The sequence below is a fragment of the Spermophilus citellus genome (genome assembly GCF_964194105.1).
Source record: "Spermophilus citellus genome assembly, chromosome: 11".
In the NCBI taxonomy this organism is placed as follows: domain Eukaryota; kingdom Metazoa; phylum Chordata; class Mammalia; order Rodentia; family Sciuridae; genus Spermophilus; species Spermophilus citellus.
This window is the reverse complement of record NC_138192.1, coordinates 120451978-120474148: the sequence shown is the minus strand read 5'-3', so window position 1 is coordinate 120474148 and position 22171 is coordinate 120451978. Positions and strand designations below refer to the sequence as shown.

Below are 22171 nucleotides of genomic sequence, written 5' to 3'. Positions count from 1 at the left end.
GCTTTTCTTACATTAAGGATTTTAGATCCAGACTACTTATGTTTATTAGTCATTCCTGAACTGTGTTCAGCCAACTTATTCCGTGCTCCTTACTTAGGTGTTAGGACTTATGTGGATCCCTTTACATATGAAGACCCCAACCAGGCAGTTCGAGAATTTGCCAAAGAAATTGACGCATCCTGCATTAAGATTGAAAAAGTTATAGGAGTTGGTAAGTCTGATTATCTGTCTAATAAGTCTATTTTCTTGGTGGATGTTAAATATATGTATGTGGCTTATATAAATGGATGCACGTGTGCGAGTGTATTGTATGGACATTCATATATGTAAACATTGGTGTATACAAAATTTCCTTATTTGAAGTATAAGATGTGTTGTGCAATGAAAAACTCTGGCACAGATTTCAATATATTCCCAGGATAAAATTAATAAGCATATGTGATCTGAAGTCAGATTGATGGCATTCAAAATGTTCACTCTACTTCTTACCAACTATAAAACTTTGGACAGTTGTTTTCATTAAGTCTTAGTTTTCCCTGGGGGAAAAAAAAGAACGGAGCTAATAATAGCACCGACTTCTGAGTTTTGGAGAGGAGTAAGTGAAATCATCTATGTAATACGTATGCACAGTGCTGTCATGTAATAGGCATGCAATGAATGTCAACTATTCCTCTTTCATCTTAAATGCATTTCCAGTCCATCATTGTAGAACCCTTTTCTCTTCCTAAGGTGAGTTTGGTGAAGTCTGCAGTGGACGTCTCAAAGTGCCTGGCAAGAGAGAGATCTGTGTGGCCATCAAGACGCTGAAAGCTGGGTATACGGACAAACAGAGGAGAGACTTCCTGAGCGAGGCCAGCATCATGGGACAATTTGACCACCCAAACATAATTCACCTGGAAGGTGTCGTCACCAAATGTATGTGGGTCATTCCTGTCACAAAGCCGAGTCCGAAGTTATTGGGAAATTAAACACACATTTTCTTTCTAGGGAAATGACAGATGGTGCAGACCCACTGATTGCTAATAGGAGGAAATCAGTGCAGGACAAGTCATTAATCTTGTAGTCAGCTCTCAATGGGTCTACGATTTTGGCTGATACCCTATCTCCAAGGCAGCCTGCGTGAGATTTTTAGGGAAATTAATATTGCATATTTTTGGTACGCCAAGTCATCTTTCAAATCTTTACTAGACCAAACTGATTGTCACAGGGTAGGCACAAGCAGATGGTGAGCAAAATAAATTTTAAGTACTTTTCATATAAAGCACAACCAAACCTCCACACACCTTGCACTGGAAGCTTCTGTTCCAGATGCAGGGAGTGAATCTTGGGACTCTTATATCAGGGGATTTGCTTGTCTGCACTGCCTGATTTATGGCTCTTGCTGTTCAGCACCTATTTAAAGTAACACCTGGTTGAACCTTCCCTTTTTAGTCCATTAGCATTCGCTGAGCCTGTGAACCATGCTTCAGTTAAAATGCAACCCAGCTCGACAGATGTAAGGCTGGCTGAGGCCAACTTATGAAGTGTCCCACCGACTGTGCAGCTGAAGCGGTTACCTTCTGAGGTGGCTCTGTTCCAGGAGCTACGGTACCTGCTGCAGTTAGTGTAAGTCAAGGACCTTGCAGGTCTTGGCTCTGTCTTCAGTGAGGCCAGTGTTTCTCTTATTGATTCAAGATGTATGAGGAAAGCTTGTCAATCAGCAAGTGCAGAGAAGTGAGAATATGGCTACTTTGGTAGGTGAAGTGGGGATGAGGGGGGTTTCAGAGCAAATGGAGATGTTAGGTCTGGGACGGACTGGTATGGGATCCAAGGAACAAAGTCTTAAGGAAGAGGGAATGAGGAGACCACTAAAGAGTGAAAATATGCACCAGTTCAGAGGTTTTCAGATTTAAACCTACCTGAGGCTTTTCTGGAAGGTTCACTGAAATGGTTTCCTGGGCCTTGTCCCAAAAAGTTTGCCTCAGCAGCAGGAGTTTGTCAGGTCCAAGGGATCCCACTGTGCAAACCATTGGCCTAATGGATGAAAGACTTGCCTATGAGTTCTATGGCTAGTAAACAGGTGACCTTGACTGGCAGCTCTGTCTTTTTCTTTCAGTTTCTTCATCTGTAAAACGGAGATTAAAAATCGAACTTGCCTTATGAATTTATTTTGCAATAAAATGAAATATTTAGAGTGGTTAACATAATGGCAGATTTTTTATTTTATTTTTTTAAAAAAATAGACCTCTTTAGTGTTATTCAGTAGTGCTATTATGTCTTAAGGAGTCCATCTTCCCTCATCTTCAAAATCATTCCAAAAAGGAAACTAAGAAGATATAATTTTCTGCCTAAGGTGAAGACTATAATTAGCATAGAATAGCTCTATTTGCTTTTTAAGATTAGTTTTACAGACAGGATATTTTTCTGTTGCCTGTGGCCTTCAGGGCTGCCTCGAGCCCCTCACTACTTTAATTAAAAGATAACATTCCTGTTTAAATACTTCTGCAGGTCCATTTTCTCAAAAGGAGGCTCTGTTCAGCTTAGGCTGTTTTTCCTGTCGCAGACAGTGATTTTCATAGCACCTCTGCAGAGAAGAGAAGGAACAGGGAATCTTTGTATTAAAGTCCCACCGCGCCTCTAAAACCCATAGCTATTACAGCTGTAACTGTTATAAACGACTGGATGCATTTGCATAATGCAGTTGTCACTGAATTAAAATGATTTAAAATTTCCACCAGAGAAGCTGTCTTGATCCATCCCTCCCATGTCCCCTCCCTCCCTGCATCCCTGCCTGTTGGAGGGAAGTCACCTCCATCCATGAGCCCAGCCTGGGTCCACTTTATAAGCCCTCCTGCTTATGGCGACATTCATCTTTATTCCTCTTGCAGAACTCGTAAAGGTTCTGATAAATGGATACTTTTAGTGAACAGAAAAAGGAATGCAGAGAAATGGTGAAGATTGTGCCAGAAGTCAGACCAGGGAGGTGTGAGGGTGGGATAGAAGAGTGTGATTTCATTACAAGCAGTTACTTGAGGAACTATCTAAATTGACAGGAGGACCATAAATTCTCCCCACTACTCCCTCTCTGTTGGATCTTCTACTCTTCTCCAAAGCTCCAGAGAAATCTGGTGAAATGAAAGTAGGTGTTAATACATGGCCCAAAGAGTTGCCCTTTTCTCATTAGTTGACAAAGTGTCCTTTGATTGAGGCAGGTTAATTAAAACTCACTTAGATGCATTTGTTCTGTACAGAGTCTTGTCCCAGATGGAGAGGGTAAATGTGTTCAAGGACTAAGAGCTTCCTACTTACAGTGATGGAGGGTGGGAGTAAGTACCAGGACCCACCCCGCTCCAGCAAAGGAGGAATTTGGAAGAGTTCTTATTCATCTTTTGGTCTGCACCAAGATTCCTACTTGTTCTGTGGGCTTTCATTCCTTACTTGAAAACACAATCTCCACCTTGTTATTTTGTGATGCGCAAAAAAAAAAAAAAGCTTCTGAAAGATTTCTTAGACATGACAATGAAAACCATGAAGAAAACATCAGACTTAACTGAAATTTAAAAATCTGACTCCTCAAAATGTTTACTTCTGAAGTAAAGATGTTTCCCACTTCCATATTGTAGAAATTACTGACAGCATCTTTGGGTGAAAGATTAGAATAGTTATGGGTATTCTTCTGTAGGGAAGTATCCAGACCATTTTCCCTGACTAAATGACTAAGCCCAGTCAAGGAAAACAGCAATAAATGTGAATATATTTTATACATCAAACTGACATTTTGCTTTCATCCAAAGCAATCTTTGACGAACTCTTTCCTCTTAACTTAGTAAAAAATGGATGATCCCTCAACAATGCCCCATGTACAGAAGGCATTAGATACCTTAAGTCCGCTAAAAGTAATGAAGAGACCAAAGAAAGGTTCTTAAGGTTCCCAGAAAGAGAACTATAGTAAAGTGAAAGTACTGCTTCTCTCCACTCCCCCAGGCCTGAAAGTCATTTTGATTTCTTTATGGATGTTCTTGTTTCAGATGAAATGATTTACTAACCCTTTCTCGTGATGGTTTTGGGATTTGTTTATTTGTTTTTTTTTAAGATGGGAAGTTTAAGGAAGGAAAAAAAAGAACAAGTTTATGTGTAGATAGGAAAAGAAAAGAGAAAGATGCAGACCCTGACCAATACAAGATGAGGGAAAGCAGTTTATGTTGTGCATACTTGGGTTTTAAGATGTGTCTGAATAATGAAGCATATCCAACATGCTACTGCCCCCTGAAACTTGAGTGTCCCTAAATAAAGAAAAAAGCTTTCTCCATCCATTGCACTGTTAAGCATCACACAAGTGGCTCTTCTGGGAGCACAATAAATTAATTATCCTAAAGATTTTTTCACGTTTAAACAGGCCTGCTCATTTATCGTTTTCCCCTTTTGCTTGAGAGAGCAATTATCCATTGATGTGCTCCCGAGGTACCCGAGGCCACTTTCGTTAAAGACCTTGTCAACAAGCCACCCAAAGGGTTAACCTTCCAGATGGAGTTTACACCTACTCGTCCTTTTAATATTTCATTCCTAGCTCCCCACAGCTGAGGCATAAGCTTGGCTTGTTTTAATTAAATTAGATCGCACAAGACAGGTGTCTTGGCAGTAAAATTGTGCACAGCCCATTTTTATATCATTAACTGCAGCGCTCATCAAGGGTTTTTGTTTTTCTTTCTGAAAACTCTAGGTAAACCAGTAATGATCATAACAGAGTACATGGAGAACGGTTCCTTGGATGCATTCCTCAGGGTACGTATCTACTTTCTATTAAACCCAAGAATACTGGTATTTAGAAAAACCCCAACAGATTCCTTCTATCCATCCTGGGTGGTTGTACTCATGGACTTTTTAAAATGGAGAAATAAAGAATGATGTGATTTTTAAGGCTGTTAAATAATCCATGGACAATGAAAGGAGTGTTTGATTTATTCTTGTATCATAGAGCTGCTCCAGCCATAGATTCATTACAGTTGGAAAATTTCCATCTATCAGGAAGCAAACCTTGCTTCTAGGGTACACTCTACTAGTGACTTTGATCAGAAAGGCCCGGAAATAATGCTGAGTTTCATTGCATACCGGATACAGATATATATTTAAAAAAAAAAAAACCCAAGTAATAAATGCTTGGCGAAATTAATTTCTCCTAATGCTAATTGGATTGTTCCCTGCCCCTTTCCTGTGCAGAAGAATGATGGCAGATTCACAGTCATCCAGTTGGTGGGCATGCTGCGTGGCATTGGGTCCGGAATGAAGTATTTATCTGACATGAGCTATGTGCATCGTGACCTGGCTGCACGGAACATCCTGGTAAACAGCAACTTGGTCTGCAAAGTGTCTGATTTTGGCATGTCCAGAGTGCTTGAGGATGATCCAGAAGCAGCTTATACTACTAGGGTAAGGGTGACTTGCCCTACTGGGCTTTCATGTTGATTAGACTGGACTTCTTGTCACACCTCGATGTTTAAGCCCGCTGTGATTTGTTTTTGTTGTTATTTTTGTTTTAAGTCCCTGCACCCTTTTTTTAAACCACATTTCTAAAAAGAAAAAAGAGGAATTTTGAAGCAGACTCTGAAACAAATGAAAATTTTACAGAACCATAAACTACAAGCAAAAATGAATTCTCCTCTGAATTTTCCTTGTATTTTTTTTACACTTAAGTTGGCTCTCTTGCTTTCTTCACTTTCTTGTCTGAGATCTTCTATTTGGCTCTTTTCTGCTCTTGGAAAAGAAATCATTTTTCTAAACAAGACAAAGCAATGTTTCTAGTTGGTTGACTGCTGAATCTTAGAATACATATGTAGAACTGATAAGATGGATAACAGGGTTGAGGCACAGTTAAGAGTATTCAGAATACAGTTAATGGCCATGCTATCTTAATCTGAAAACCTGCATATAAAATACTAATGGAATCAACACAGAATCATAAAACAGTTATTGGCTATTGGGGCCAACACTGTTAAAATCAATGTGAGGCACTCACCAGACAATTTCCCCTTTTAACACTCACCACTTTTCCTCTGCAATTCCGAGCCTTGAGGATTTGGTTTTTGGCTAGAGGTTTTTTTTTTTTTTTTTTGGGGGGGGGGTAGCATTCAATTAAATTTCTTTGGCCCTTGGTTTTGATGCTTATAGCATTCTCTTTTGAATTCCAAGTCCATTTGTTAAGGAAATAACACTTCTTTGTGAAAGGTAAAGATCTCTTATTTTTTTCCTAGTAGTTGAAGATAGGAAGGTCAAAGGAATCTTCTAGTGTGATAGAATTCTTAGAGACACACTTAATGAAGGCAGAGGAGCACCAGTGTCCTGAGTGAGGAGTAGGAACACAGGAAGGCCCTGGGTTACGGAACGAGGGGCCGTGCATCACAGCAATTCCCAGGGAGACTGATCGTCCTGTTTAGTAGCCCTAATAAAGCCAAGGAAACTTGTAAAACAGTGCTGCTCCCACCGCTCAAGGGTCTGAATTTAGGCTGAATTCATTTCTCCAGATGGAATTCTCAGAAATTTGAAACTCAATTAAAAATATGTTGCACATAAGGATAAACTGAGAGCTGGGAGGTGGGAGGGTGGGGTTGGGAAAGCATTTTAAACTTTTCCTGGGTAATGTTCCTGGGGATTGAACCCAGGGCCTCAGGCATGCTAGGCAAGCACATTACCATTGAGCTAAATCCCTAGCCTTTTTAAAGTATTTAAAAAACCCACATAGACAAAATAATAACTTAATAACTAAAATCTTGCCCTTCCTCCACTAAAGTCAGTAATGGATTTAATATCTGGCATTACTTTTGGCTTTCTCTCAGGGCCTATTGATGCTTATTATCTTCTAGATGTATCAAGCATGTTTTTCATGCTTTGTAAGACTAGAAAGACAGTGTGATGGACAAGAATTTTCATATTTATCTTTCTTTATTCATGATTTCTGATGCAATATTAAGCATTGCCTTTGTGCTGCTGGATGACAGAATTCAGCAAGAAGTCAAAACAAATGTCAGCCACAAATATGCTTTGATATGCCCTGGATAGCATGTATATTTTGTAAAACCTGAGATTCCCTCTCTTCTATGATATTGCCTCAAGCAAAACTCAGGTAATAGGTAGAGTTTTAAAAAATAGGTAGACAGATTACTTGTTCACTTCCCTGTGACTAAAGAAAACACATGAAGAGAACCACCTCAACTTAGAAGACTTTAGTTAAAATAAACACATCTCTTATTATTGTTCTGATTGCTATCTCCAGAATGCCATGGTCTTGCTTGGCAAGTAGTAACTGCATTCAGAAATGAAAATAGCATGTCAGTGATGTACTTTGGGACTAACTTATGGCTCCAATGTCACAGGGTGGCAAGATTCCTATCCGGTGGACCGCGCCAGAAGCAATTGCCTATCGTAAATTCACATCAGCAAGTGATGTATGGAGCTATGGAATCGTTATGTGGGAAGTGATGTCGTATGGGGAGAGACCCTACTGGGACATGTCCAATCAAGACGTGAGTCTCTGTGTCCTGAAACATATGTCTTTATATTGAGATTCAGAAAGTTGTGCATTACTGCATGATATAGTGTGCTTTTGGCTTCAAATGATGCATTAAAGTTGAGGTTTTTAATACAAATGTGTCTTGAGATCCACTTCTACGGTGTGATCAACAGTGACTTTCCATTTCAAAGACTATGGTATATATAGTATGAGAGATAGACCCATAGATAAACAGTATGGGTTAATATGTTCAGCTGGCAGACTTTTAAAATCACACTGAAACAAAATTGAACTTTGACTTTTAAGAAAATGCAAGGATTATGAGAAAACAAATTTCACATGTGATGAAATTGACATGAAAGAAAACTAGTGAATATTTTAAAGCTGGCATAGTTGTAATTAGCGTTTGCCCCTTGAGGACTCTAAAATAAAGCTCCACTAAATGACCCTTTGTAAATTATGCACATCCCTTTAAATGTACCATCTGGACTAGTTGGTAAGGGAGTATCCACAGTGCCTGCAATTTCAGAAAAGCATTCAATAATGACACTAATAAGATTCCAGAGTAATAGAATTTAATTACAAACATCTCCAGTGAGGAAGGAAAAAAAACAAAACAAGAGAAAGCCCCAGATCAGGGGGTCTTCCTAGAACATGTTTTTGCTAATTCTGCAAGAGGTTTAGTATAGGAAGGCTTGGAAATCTGATCAGAATTACATGGTCACCTATACTTCATGAGCTTTACTAATTTTTTTATGCAAGAGTTAGAACATTATCAGAGAGTGTTTCCAAATGCATGGTATTCAGTTTATCAATTGAAATTCTATTTTAGAAAGTCTTCTTTTCTAAAAGTCTCTCTGATGCAGGATGATGCCTGACCATCCGCCTTCTCCTCACGCAGCAGGAAGTTGCAAAGCCTTGACAATTAAACAAAGACCCAGGTGAACTTAAATAAAATGCAGGCTGCCTTATCAGTAAAAGAATGTTCAGAGTCATAGAGACACTAATGCACCCCATGTCTAGAGTGGCAGAAAGATTCTACTGTGACTAACCAGATTAAAAGGAATGGTAGAACCCACACTGTATTATCTGTAATTTGTTAAAAAAAAAAAAAAAAAAAAAGAAGAATAGTCATGGTAGATGGGAAGAAATATAGCAGCCTGCCTAAGTGATAGGTAATTATAAAGGTGAGTAATGTGTATACTCCATTGTTTGATGTGATTATATAAGGTAGAGACCTTCAAGTAGCAACATTAGATTCAGGTTAGAGATTCTCAGAGGGACAAAGAAAAACAAACTAAATGAGCAAGCAGTGTATGGACTTATTTACTGACTATTTCAGTTATGAGTCATAGCCAAATATCCATAAGAACAGAGTATCTAAAGATGATCAGTTTTTTCCACCCTAAATGTTTTCAGACCTGTAATTTTGACAGGTTCTATATTACATTAAAACGATTTGGTTGTTTTACATTTTCAATCTTCTGGCTGTATCTATAAAAAAGCATTTCAATCCATTTCTGGCTCACAAATAATATCAACCTATCAACCACTTCTGTGTATTTGTCTCTATGCTGGGTTCTGGGTGGAACAGGAATCAATAGGAAATGTAGCTGGAGAATGACTTTCCTAAGCAGAATTCATTTGGCCTAGGGGAAATGGAGTGAAAGTAACTGTTGAAAATGTGTCCAACTTAGCAAGTTTTTTTGTTTGCTTTAATCCTTTGCCCCCATAAGATTCATCAGTACACTGAGAAAATATGCTTTGTTAACCCACAAGCAATCTTCCAAGCTAACAGTGGAGAGTGAGTATAGGAAAGGGTATTAATCAGTCAGGGGGGTTACAGAAAATTGAGTTGCCCTGGCACCAGCCCAGTGCTGCTTACATTCTCATCCATTCAATCTAAAATGTTTCCATCAAGTCTGGAGTCAATATTGTGTACCAGGTAAGATAAAAGAAAGCCAGAGGATCAAATTGACCTAGGGTAGCTGCCAGAAATAAATAGGATAGAGTTAAGTGAGATAGCATAGAGAAATCTGCCTTCGAAGGAGAAGTAGGTACTACTAATACAACAAGAAGCCATGGGAGGGAAAAGATCATGGGGGCCCTTAAATTAAGAGGCTTGTTATCCGGAAGCAGAGTGCTGATTAAAAAGACAACAAACTGGTACAGAAAAATCGGATCCAGCTGGATCCACAATGTGGAGGGCCAGTTTCTGTGCAGTTATAGATTCAATGCAGAGAAAATCAGTGGGGTGATTACAGAATCTGCAGCCACTGTGGGTTTCTTTGGCAGCCATCATGTTGGTAGGCAGGGAAGAACATGCACTGATTTAAAACAAATAAAACATTTTAAAGCCTCAAACAAATAAAAGCATTTACAGGATCTCATTGGATACTCATAAACAAAGCTTATGCATAGCCAAGAAACTGTGAAGTCATTCCTCTCTTCCAGTTTGGCATGCGTCTCACTCTATTACATTACCTGGATTCACACCCTGAAGGGGAAGGGGGTTAGAGAAGAGCCTATGAGAAAACCGTGTAACACTTCCAAGGCTAGATTAGAAAAAAACTAGGATTAGCAGGGAGACTGTGGAATGATGTGTTTCTTTCTTATTAGGCAAGGGGACCAGTCTGGATGGTCCTGGGCAATAGGACATTCATCACCTACCATTATTTCTTCCTTCCTTAGGTGTCAGGGCTCCCTTTCCAATATAAATGCCCTAAAAGGAGTCATTTTTTTTTTCTTGACACTTTTTTTAAAAATCTGATTATACTTCTAACAGAGTCATCACTTAGTCATTTGAAACCAGAAAAAGATATAGAATTGATGCCTAAGGATGTGGTCTTCCAAAGGGAAACTGGCTGAGCATGTAGGAGATGGAGGCTTGGAGTTGGCCCATTCATGTCTGAGCAGGGGGACACAGGCTTCAGCTGAAGCAAGGGAATCACATTACATCCCCGCTGGGGAAGGTCTTGGGCACCAGAGAGTCTCTTGCTAGGAGTGTGTAGGTGTGCTGCATAGAGGAGAGCAGAGAGGCAGTGGCAGAACCAGGTGACCCGAGGGCCGTCTCCAGAGCTGACATCATGTTGCTGATCTAGCTGGCTTCTAACTACTGTGGAATATTGCTCATCTTCATGTCCAACTGGCATTGCTTGCCATTTGAGGACACCTCACAGCAACAGCTGGTTTCCCTCTCTCTATGCCAGTGAGACTCAGGTCTGTCTTTGGCTTCTGTGAAAGAGTTGGAACCGTGCCCCTGCTCAAGCTCGCTGGCACAAGAAACATGCTCGTCTGGAGGGTGAACCTCTGACAGCAGCTCGCCTGGTGGCTTAACCTCCCATCCTGTTGTCTTCTGCAGGTGATTAAAGCCATCGAGGAAGGCTATCGGCTACCTCCACCAATGGACTGTCCCATTGCCCTCCACCAGCTGATGCTGGACTGCTGGCAGAAGGAGAGAAGCGACAGGCCTAAATTTGGGCAGATTGTCAACATGTTGGATAAACTCATCCGCAATCCCAACAGCTTGAAGAGGACAGGGACAGAAAGCTCCAGGTTGGCTATGCTTACGTAAGAGTGATGGATGAGGCAGGGGACTGGAGCTGGCAGACCAGTGGTGACTCAGTTTAGTTCCTGACTTTTCTTCAGCGGCCACTTCATAGCTCTGAATAATCTGGGCAGCTTCTTTCTTAATCAGTGGAGTATTTAAGACAGTTCTCTCCATCATTTTGATCAGCCTCGTGCCTGTCAGGCCTCAAATGGTGGTAAGAATTTAAAAAAAAAAAAAAAAAGAAAAGAAATAAAGTGCTTCTTTTATGATGCTGGCCTTGAAAATTTAGGAAGAGGGATGAAATGTAGTCTTAGAAAACGTTCAGGTAAGTAGATGCTATGTTTTGAAAAAGGAAAAGAAAAAAAAAACATTGAAATAGTGAGGAATTAAGACTGGAGGATAGGTCTCTAAACTCTACAATTTTAAGTCAACTTACCAAGTGTTTGTACCAAGAGAGTCATGAGGTCTGGTTTTTCTGCTTTCCCCTTTCTGAATCTTGCAGAGCAGGGTATAGGAACTGGTGATGTCGCAGAGCATGCAGATGCATGTTAAAGAAGGGGTTTGAAAACCAAAATGATTGGACCAGCTGTGAAGAAGATGGTCATTTCATTGGGAGAAGCAGCAGGAGACGCATCAGTCTACTAGGAACCTAGAGATACATAATTGCTGTGATTCACTAGGAAGCATTTTCTACATAGAGTCTGGGCTTTCCTGCCAACAAATTTGGGGCACATAGAAACAGTCCCAGCCTGGAGATGTCAAAGAAATCATTAGGGGAGCCTTCAGTGACTAGGAGAATAGTAATGTGTGTCTTTGCCAATTTGTGACGACGACAAAAATCTATTTTGGATTAAGAAACCAACAATGATAATACTAGTGACCCAGGCTTGTGTGAAGTGAAGTGCCCACGTGCCTCCAGATTGGAGCATGTCTTTCAGCATGACCTGGAGTCAGAAACAGAGGGCAGTCTTTTCAGTCCCTATGTCCAAGGCCTTGTAGTGTTTGCTGGCCCTCTGGGTCCTCCCATCTTTCCACTGAAAATTCAGCTTAAATGTCCTGGAAAAGAAGGGACACATTTGTGATCACAACACGTGAAGAAGAATTTGGAGTAAATGGAAAAAAAAAAAAAATCCCTCTCTTCTCTAGTCTTTCAAATCCCTCCCATTGGCCACTAGACTAAAACCATAGCGGCCGTGCTCTTTGCAAATAACATTGAAAAAGGCTGAATTCACATCTTACCTCTGCCATGTGTTATCAGGAAAAAAAGAAAAGAAATCTACCATTTCTGGGCTATTTTTTTGTTACTCTTTTCTCTGAGAGGGTAAAATAATTTACTGTGAGCCCTCCTTTCCAGGGGAATCCAGTCTCTTCAATTCCAAGGTAAATCTCCTCCAGCTGTTAGATCTTCAGCCACAGAGCCCAAGCATTCTGCACAAAATTAGGAAATGTCATGCCATTCCATAAAGAACACAAAGCCTTCCAGAACAAGCTTGAGAAAGACCAAGTTAATTGATATGAGTGAAGATATTTTTATCCTAAGTTCATGTTGATCTTGTCAGGCACTTATAGCCTATATCTTACTCTGTCTGTGTACATGGCTTAAAGTTGGAAGTAAATGCAAACTATCGTTCATTATTTACCAACAAATATTGCTATACATCTAATACTCAGCTAAACAGCTAAAATTTGACATGATAGTATTTGTCACTAACTCAGAATGGGAGAAGAATTAAATTTTGACTATTCTCTCTATGAACATCTGCAGAATTTTACTCAGAAAATTAGAAATAAAGGACACAACAGAAAGGTCAGACAGGCAAACTATCATTTGGACACAAAATTGAGAAATTAAAACGTAGTCTTTGTTAAAATATTTATGTTAAAAGAAAGCATGCATATCAAAATAACATCAAAATGAAATATTTTAAAATGAATTTAAAATTGGACTACTTCTGCTATTAGAAAATTAAATCAAGACATTATATTAATTTTGTTTTTTCAAGAAATTTTTTTTTGTTTAAGAATTCAGTAGTAATGATGTAATTCCAATTTAAATGTTTGTACTCAAATATAATCTCAAATGAAAATCAGGACAAAATTTTAAAATCAAAAACAGTTTGTGATTTTCAGGAAAAAGAGAAGTTCAAGAAAATATAATTTAACAAATAGCAGTATTCCTATGTGGGTAATTATAGTAAAGGTGTTCTAAAATACCTCTTGAAGACCTATCCTATAGTTATTAGGTAGTTTGATGATGAAGATGACTATAATTCTCTTAATAAATACTTTTCATAAATAGGTGATTTATTGTACATCAATATCAAGAGGAGCCACAGAATTCCTACCTGTGTTGTTCTTGACAGTGATGTAGTATAAAACACCTGGCTTGAGAAATACGTAAACTAATAAATAAGTTAATAAGAAGTTCTTTGAATCTGTTGAAATCATTATTCAGGATCCCAGCAAAGAAGCACATTCCATAATCCAAACAGTGATCAAAGTGGCCATTCTTCCTGCCAGTCTTGGCACACGTGCTGGTCAGGCATGGGCTGATTAGAGGGGATTAACTCCCTGCTGGCCTGAGTTTGTATGAGTGCACCCGCCTGCCTGCAGACCCGGCTGGAACCATGATGGACTTGAACCCTTGCTGTTCCCGCCACTTCGCTCAAGACTGGCAGGTTGCGGGCTTGCAGTTTTCCTTGCTCATACTTCAGTAAAGGTTTCCATAGTTGCTGAACCTAAGCCCATGATATTCAGAGCTGGCAGGGACTGAACAGGCTTCAACCACAAGAGCTCCCCCAAACTTTACCCCAAGCTAGGGTGTTAACTGCTATAAGAGGACCACATAAAACAAGGGCAGGAAATGGAATTAAGAATGAATAAGAACGATGGATACATATTTTAGCAGCTTTGTGAAATAAGGGCAAAAAAAAATCACATGGTTCCCTTTGACCACAGTTGTTCTGTTTAAAACCTCTTGGCTTTTTAGCTCCCCTTGCCTGTTTTAGGCAATCCCACTTCTGAGCCTTCCTGTCATCCGATGGCGCCTGTTCGTTTAGACTCTCTTGTTCTCTTTCCAGGCCTAACACTGCTCTGCTGGATCCCAGCTCCCCTGAATTCTCTGCTGTAGTATCTGTGGGCGATTGGCTCCAGGCCATTAAAATGGACCGGTATAAGGATAACTTCACAGCTGCTGGTTACACCACCCTAGAGGCTGTGGTGCACATGAACCAGGAGTAAGTACTCAGCGATGTAACACCAAAGGGTAAATCTAGATTTAATAGTATTTTCCTTTTTTTTTTCTTTGAGCTCCATAATCAATAATCGTCCTACTCATTAAAAAGAAAAGAAAAGAAAACTGGAATGTCTGCCATCCTGATTAAGTGTAATTTTACACAATCTCTATATAGCACCTACATTGTTGCATTAAATTGCTTGATTAAACATTTTAATACACCTGCCTTGTTGTGCTGTATCAATTGTGGTTGATTCAAATGTGTGTCTGCATGAAGTCGGGAAACCCAGCTTCTCAACCCCCTTAACATTTTCTCTCCCTCTCTTTATGTCCTACCTACAGCGACCTGGCAAGGATTGGCATTACAGCCATCACACACCAGAACAAGATTCTGAGCAGTGTCCAGGCCATGCGAACCCAAATGCAGCAGATGCACGGCAGGATGGTCCCTGTCTGAGCCAGTACTGAATAAACTCAAAACTCTTGAAATTAGTTTACCTCATCCATGCACTTTAATTGAAGAACTGCACTTTTTTTACTTCGTCTTCGCCCTCTGAAATTAAAGGAAAAATTTATCTGCAGCGTCGCTTGGTGTACAGATTGCTGAAACTGTGGGGCTTGCAGAAATGACAGCCGGTCACTGGAATCAGACCTGGAACAAATTGTTTCTCACCAGTACTTAAGTCCATCACCAGTCTGTAAAATACGTGTACCTGTATAAATAGATCTCTGCCTCTGAGTTTTGATGCTGTACTTGCTGCCAGACCCTGCGCTGCTCTGAGATGTCCTTAACCCTCCCTCCATTTGGAATTACAACTGCAGTATTTTGTTTGTGGCATAATTGACACTTGTTTTGCTCAACTGGAATTATGACCATGCCCAGGAACATTTTTTAAAGGACTCAGTTGTAGCATTTAAAGCTTTCTTCAAACCACGGGAAAAGACCTGGGTGAAAATCTTGTGGCTCACCCATGCAGCCTCCTCAGGGCTCACGTCACCTGGTAGATTCCTGTGACAATGGGGGCTGGAAAGAAAAGTGGATATTAAAAAAAAAAAAAATTCAAACCCCATAATCCCTAACTGAATAATTGAGGTCTGTTTCTTTGGGCCTGAGGCTGTGCCATATAAAGTCTTACTTGGGACCCTGAAAATTTATAACTACCTTATGGATAGTGGGCTGTGACAATCTTGACTAGGAAAATTTCATACTACCCTCCTTTAAAGAAGCAATCCCAAATCTACAAGGTAAGTCAAAAGAACCAGCGACAAGTCTTTCTCCAATAAACCCCTCCCTGCCCTTGAATTTTTTCGGTAGACTTTATCTCATCTGAAACACTGTTCGAAAAATATTCTTTTCCATCTATCAGATAGGGTTGGGTTCTTTCGGGATCTCAGTCCTTTCTTGACAGTAGGAGTGGAGACCCAAACAGAAAGACGCTCCTGATGTTCTTCCATGGGGAAGTGAAGTCTGTATTACACGAGGTGAAGTCAGGTTCAGGAGGGTGAGACCAAGACCCCACTGGCTGTGGGTTCTCTCGGGAAGGTTCCTCTTGTCCAGGCTGTGCCTGTTAGTGACTGTCTTATGGGTGATGGGCAAGAACCTCAGGAGCCTTTCTCCCCAATGGCTGGATCATGGGCCCATCCTCTGAAGGGTTTGTTTTGCTGGAGAAGCATTGGGAAGTCTTTCCTTTAGCCTCCTATGCTCCTAAAACCCTTTACCAGACAGAATTAGGCAAGGAGATTTGTCTTCAGCCTTGACTTTGTCGTTATCAGAAAGTGACCACTAAAAATGCACTGTTCATCCACAAGCCCACAACTTTTCTTTTATTCTCCAGAATTTTCTTATTGAAACAGGTGAATTAAATGGCTTTGTTCATTCCTAGAAGTAAAAGACCTAACGTTGGCCTGGGAAAATGTTAACTATTTTTTTCACTTTTAAATGAAAGCTTGGCTAATTTTAATGACTTTTTTTCCCCCTCTCTCTTTCAGTTTTATCCTGAAAGCTATTTCTTTCCAAGCAAGGAATGTTAAATTTGATGCTGTCAAACCATGACAGTTTAGTAAAAACCTTTTTTGCAATATTAGTTGTAAAAGCATTTCTGTTCAGAAAGAATGTGAAATTTGTTTCTAAAACTAGTCCAGCAATTTTTATTTTATCACCATGCTTGCTGAAGTCTAGGAATTCTGGATGTTCATGTTAAAAGTTGACAAATGTAGGCAAATGATTCTTCTTTTTATTTGCTTTCAAAATTTTTATTTTATTTTTTTCAGGAAAGCTGTGGAGTATTTTGCTTTTAATCTGTACAGTCAGCAACATTATGAAATTAGACTTTAAGAAAAAACAGAATGTTAACCTTGCATTCATTGAATAATTAGAATTTTTGCATTCTTTAAAGTCAGCAACTTAGGACTTGAAGTATTTTTCTAAACATTAGACATACTCAAAGCAGAACTTTTCCAAATAAAGGGAAAGTTATCTAACAAGTCATCATCTGTTCTGAGGCAGTAGTTTTGCTACTGCCCAGCAGGTATCTCCAAATGAAATAATCAGGTGGAACATGATGTCATTCAAAGGTCACTTTCTGAACCTTGCTTTTAACACATTCATATATTAGGGTCAAGGCCAATAGAAAGACAAAAATGGATTTTCCAAGTGTCAAACATAATATCCAGTAGCAGTAAAAGCCTTCCCTACCCCCATTCCCTCGATGCAGTTTTAGAGGAGAAATGGCAGAACAATAGAATGTTCCAGTGTTTCCTGAGGCTGGAGCCAGACCCTGGCATCCGGACAGCTATGGATTCTGAAGCCAACCCAAATGTTGACACTGGGAAGTTCACCCCACTTTTCTTTATAACTCAGTTCTTCTGCCTGTGAACCAGAAAGCTAATGATACCTTAGTAATAACACCTTTCTCACAGCCTGGTATTGTCCAATGTGTATGTGAGATGTTCTCAGGGAAAACAGTGTGCTCCACAGCTCCGGGCACCCTTGTGTCTGCCCAGCCCCAGTGTCACTCCTCTGTCTTTCTCCTGTGTTCCCGGATGTTTTGCTGCCCATGCCCCAGTGGGGTGAAGTGCCTTTCTGTGGCCGGGGCCATGCGCCTGAGGTGCCTTCACCTTAAACGTGGGAATACCTGAAAGGTGGCGGTCCTATCGAATTACACTCAAAAGGATTGGCGTGCATATTTTAGCCTTGAAGTTTATGAAGTTACTATTTCGTAATTGGAAAGAGTGAAAAGCACAAGTGAAACCCCACTTGGATGCAGGCGGTGGATGGGCAGGGTGTTTTGAGGTCTGGGTAGTTGACTTGCAGGAGCAGCACCTTGTTTACTTAGTCACTGTGGATTCTCTTTTAACAACTGTGACCCCCTTGTAAACCAATTGCTTTATCCAAGAAATTACCCATGATAGAGGAGTTGCCCTAATTCAAAGGAGAGGGGCGTATGGTCTCAACTTTTCTTTTGCGATCAACTAGATAGACGCCTTCACATTCCCACACTTGTAACTTCAGGTGTCCAATCATTTTCATAGAAACAGAAGTCTCCCCAATGCCCGCTTAACACTGCAAATATATTTACATAGTAGATATTTCATTCCAGGTGTTAAGTGAAGAAGGGGCTTGGCAGATGGGAAAAGAGACAGTGTGTTTATAAGACCCCTCTTTCCTCTGCAAGAATGAAATTTCTGGTAGCAAAAGAAGTTCTTCATCAAAAAGTTTGCCTCTCCCCCTAGCATGATTGCACTCTAGAGTTTTAAGGTCAAGTTCACTTTCTCCTTGTCCTTCACATAAATTCATGCTTGCTGGGTGAAATTCCTGCGCATTCAGGTTTCAAAAATTACATTTGATGAGCTTACTGATTTCCTCAGAGGAAAGAATTAGAAAAATATATCCAATTCTGTTTCGTTTCTTCTTTCCTTTTTCATAATTTGTTAAAATGAACAACCTTAGTACCTACAACTCACTTCTTTTTTATTAACACATGTTAATTATACATATTAGTGCATTGCCATGTGATATTTCCAAACATGCACACAGCGTATGCACTGATCAAATCCAACTCCCCTTTTAGCACCCTTCCTTTTATCCCAAACAAGTGACTTTGAAGATATTGGTAGTTACACCCTAGCCCACATTTAAATTTTCAGTAACTATAAAAAAATATTCTATATGAATAATTCATAAGGCTTTATTTCTGTCTCTCCAAATAGACTACGTTTTTCTTACATGTTTAAATATGATCATTTAACTCAAAGAAATTAAATTTAATTATTTCTTCTTATAAGCACATACCTACACAAAAGAAAGAAACAATTGATTGGATGTAATAAGACAATCACCTGCAGTAGTGCAGTGTGGTCTCACTTCCTGCCCTCCACTTAAAGCCAGTGCTATGCACGGCCCCTCTAATGGATGCAGTCCAAGAAGAACTTTGATGGGAAATAAAAGGCCAACAACTGCTTCTTCTGGTTTGAGGCAATCCTTTGACAAATGAGAAGATGGTGAGGAGTCTAGAGGGTTCCTTGCTTTTTTGTCAGCCTGATTTGGTTCTAGACGGAGGCCTGGGCATTCGTCTGGGTTGTGGCTGATGGGTTCTTGGTGTGCCGAGGTAGGCTGGATCTCTCACCTCCATCACTGACATCAGCAGTTTCTCCACCTTTTTTTTTTTTTTTATTTCCAATCATTAGTGATGACTACGAGTGATTGTGGACTGAAATAAGCCACGATCCTCATTTCAAAGAGTCTGTCTGTCTGACATAGTGATTCAGGAGTGGCTGTAGACTCTGGCTTTGCAGGTTCTGATCACAGCTTTCAAGGTCAGAGTATATGACCTTGGTTACACAGGCCTCTCTGTGCCTCAGCTTCCTCATCCATACAATAGGTTTACATAGAGCACCCGTCAGAGTTGTCACCTAGTTGCTGACATATTATTTTTGTAATTGTCTTTATGACTTTTCAGAGGAGGAAATTAGGAATTCATTATGTCACATCTAAACTACTTTCACTGAGCCAAGCCAGCTTCTATAGACCTGTATTCTTCCACCCGATATTTGTTGACAGCCAACAGGGAATACTGTTGATGTGTTGTCTAAAGTGTTGTTCTCTTCTCTACAGGGATTAGAATCTGCTATCTTGGCCTCACAGCCCTTCCTGTTGATTACAAAGCCCTTGGAAGAAAACAGAAAACGCCTTTCTCAGTTCCTTCCAAATGTGTTTCTTCTGCTTCTGTTGTGCCAGTTCTGGGGCAAAGACACTGAAGAAACAGTATCGATACCTGGGAAGAATAAATGTCTGACGTTCCCATCTCCCTTCCCAGTGGAAAAGCAGCAGCATCGAGGTTCAGCATCTGTTCTCCAGTCGCATTGAGGAATGTACTGCCTCACGGCACCAGCTCTGCAGAGCCCTTGCTCCCAAACTCCTGGTTTAATTTATATGTATTTCCATATTTCATTCCTGTACGTCACGGCTGCATTGGTGTGGCAGCAAGTGGCCAAAGGCTACAGGTTTTATTATGGACACCGGTCAGGTGCCACCATACAGAACAAAGCCAGTTCCCATGAGCTGCCTATGATATGCATTGCTGAAGTGACATTTTACCCAGGGTGTGCCATTGCAGTGATATAAATATATTTTTTTTCCTAGACTAAATATGAGCTGACTATCTCTTTTGATGTGTGTACATAGGTGTGAGTGTGTGTGTGTGCGCGCGTGCGTATGTGCGTGTGTGCGTGTATAACCTCATGCTTAGAACTGCCTGTGAATGTTGTGGAATGCTACACCTGGAAAGTTCTGGTTTCTCACCAGTTCCAAGATAAAGAACCATATGATGTATTGGGCCTGGAGACGGTGCCCGTTCCCTTGGGAAGACAACCTGGAAATGTTAAATGTCCTGTATCTATATATGTATTTCGTAGCTGCCACACTAACCTTAAGAAGTAATTCCACAGCTCTGGATGGAGGCAATTTCACCTTATAATGGTGGAGTAATTTTAGAATATAAATCCATTCAGGTGACAGCCCATCCATGAAATCACAGATTCTGATTGAACTCATCAGACCCACCAGTTCTCAGTGGAGAGAGAAGGGGAAGGAATCCGTCTAGAAGCCCCACGTGGAGTATAAGTAGCCTTTGTTTCCCTGCGTAAATGGACTTGTTGAATGCGAACAAATATATGCAATTCATATACTTTTGGAGATGAACGTAGATATGTGTGTCAGCTTTGAGATGATGTGTCCGGATTAATACTTTGTCTCCCGATATCACAGAAAAATACATGCCAGTGACTCTTGAGGTTAATGTAGTTGGGATGAAATGATCTCAAACAATTTCAGGTTCCCAAATTACATGGAAAGTTCTCGAGTAATTCATATGCAGCTAACTCCTCTTGCCTCAAAAGGGCATCAGTCTTCTAGAATCCGAGCTCCAGTATGTGAGGATTCAGTTCTGATATGATACGTGTACCAAACTCCAGCCAACATACTGCCATTTTAGATAATCCGAGTGGCTGCCTTGCTTATTCTAAGCCGTGGTTGCAGAATGTGGCCATTTATATAAGCTATAACATCAAATCAGGGAAAAATGGGGGAAATGATTCTGAACCATATATTGTTGAACAAGTAGAGGAAAATCATCAATAAATATTTATTGCATTCTGACAGGGTGTGTGGCATTGTATTCTCATAACTATGCCAGAGTGACAAAGTTAATTCACCCCTTTTTGGGGACCTTAATATATTTTTAAAGGGATGTGCCTATGCATTGATGCCTGAAAAATGTGTATAAAGAAATGAGGATGAATCTCTGAGCAGGTCATCTTTCCCAGAGGTAAGGGTAGGGGTCCAACTTCTGGGCTGCATCTGGCCCACGAGCAAGCACTGGTCTAGTGAGCTTAGATGCTACATCATTCTCAGATCTTCTATTAAGCAGAGTGAAGCTTTCCCCTGCACCAAATCAAATAGCTTCACCATGTGTCTGCGGGCTCCAAATTATTTTTAGCGATCTTATAAGTGAAATGTTCTGGTGTGTTTTAAAAAGTTACATAAAAGAAGGGTGGTTCTCACTACACTGCTGGTGTGTGTGTTTTGAGACCTCGTATTCAATCTGTGAAGGATATGTGTATTAATCCATACACTCGTATAGCCTCAATATTTGTCTGAAAACACTTAAATTCTGACCAGTAAAGGAAAGTTCTAGAAGCAATATTTTCACTTAACATTGTCCAAACAACATCAAGCATTGATACACACTGAAGAGTGCATTTATTTTTTTGTATCACTCCAAGTATGTTGGAATATGCAAGGACTGTGGTTAAAATTAGAATGTATAAGGCATATTATAATTTAGTTCATACTGAAAAAGAAATTAACAGATCATTGATTGGTTCATTCATGCTCCAAAATTTGAGCAATCTTTTGAGTTAGTCATAGATTTTCTATTTTGTTTTAATTTGTCAAGGTATTTTTCTTCCCTCCATGAACTTTAGGTACACATAACTTATGTCATTTATTTATGGTCTTTTATACCTAGTTTGTAAAATTGTAAAATAGCAAACTAAATGCAAAGAGTTTGCATTTGAAAAATAATAAAGTAGTTGCCGTATACAAATGTGTCTTTTTGATTATTTTTGCCATGTGTAGGGTACTTCTAAATTGATTAATTAATGGTTGTCATTTGATTAAAATAGAAAATCTTAATTTTCAATTGAGCATGCTTATTTAAAGGATAAAAAACATTTTAACCTTTTCAATGGTTATTGTATTAGTTTATGGGATACAGTGTGATAATTCAATACATATACCTGAGTATAAAAAGAAAAAACATTAATTCCAATCTTTGTCCTGGAGAACAGTGCAATAGAAATACTGACTTTGAGATACAATATTCTGATTCTATATTCCATTGTA

General features: G+C 39.8%; 1 protein-coding gene across 2 annotated transcripts in view; it reads left to right on the top strand.

The window, feature by feature from the left end:
• EPHA4 (EPH receptor A4) overlaps nucleotides 1-21866 on the top strand; it is a 137841-nt gene extending 115975 nt beyond the window's left edge. The window contains exons 10-18 of one of the 2 annotated variants that reach the window (XM_081260736.1): nucleotides 98-211; nucleotides 730-915; nucleotides 4700-4761; nucleotides 5197-5406; nucleotides 7347-7496; nucleotides 10845-11038; nucleotides 14114-14269; nucleotides 14611-15513; nucleotides 19382-21866. In XM_081260736.1, coding sequence (XP_081116862.1) covers nucleotides 98-211; nucleotides 730-915; nucleotides 4700-4761; nucleotides 5197-5406; nucleotides 7347-7496; nucleotides 10845-11038; nucleotides 14114-14269; nucleotides 14611-14725 — 1187 coding nt within the window. In that variant the 3' untranslated portion in view covers nucleotides 14726-15513; nucleotides 19382-21866. Of the gene's footprint in view, nucleotides 1-97; nucleotides 212-729; nucleotides 916-4699; nucleotides 4762-5196; nucleotides 5407-7346; nucleotides 7497-10844; nucleotides 11039-14113; nucleotides 14299-14610; nucleotides 15514-19381 lie in introns of those variants that run through there. The other variant, XM_081260737.1, reaches the window with a different exon arrangement.
• The last annotated feature ends 305 nt before the right edge of the window (nucleotides 21867-22171 follow it).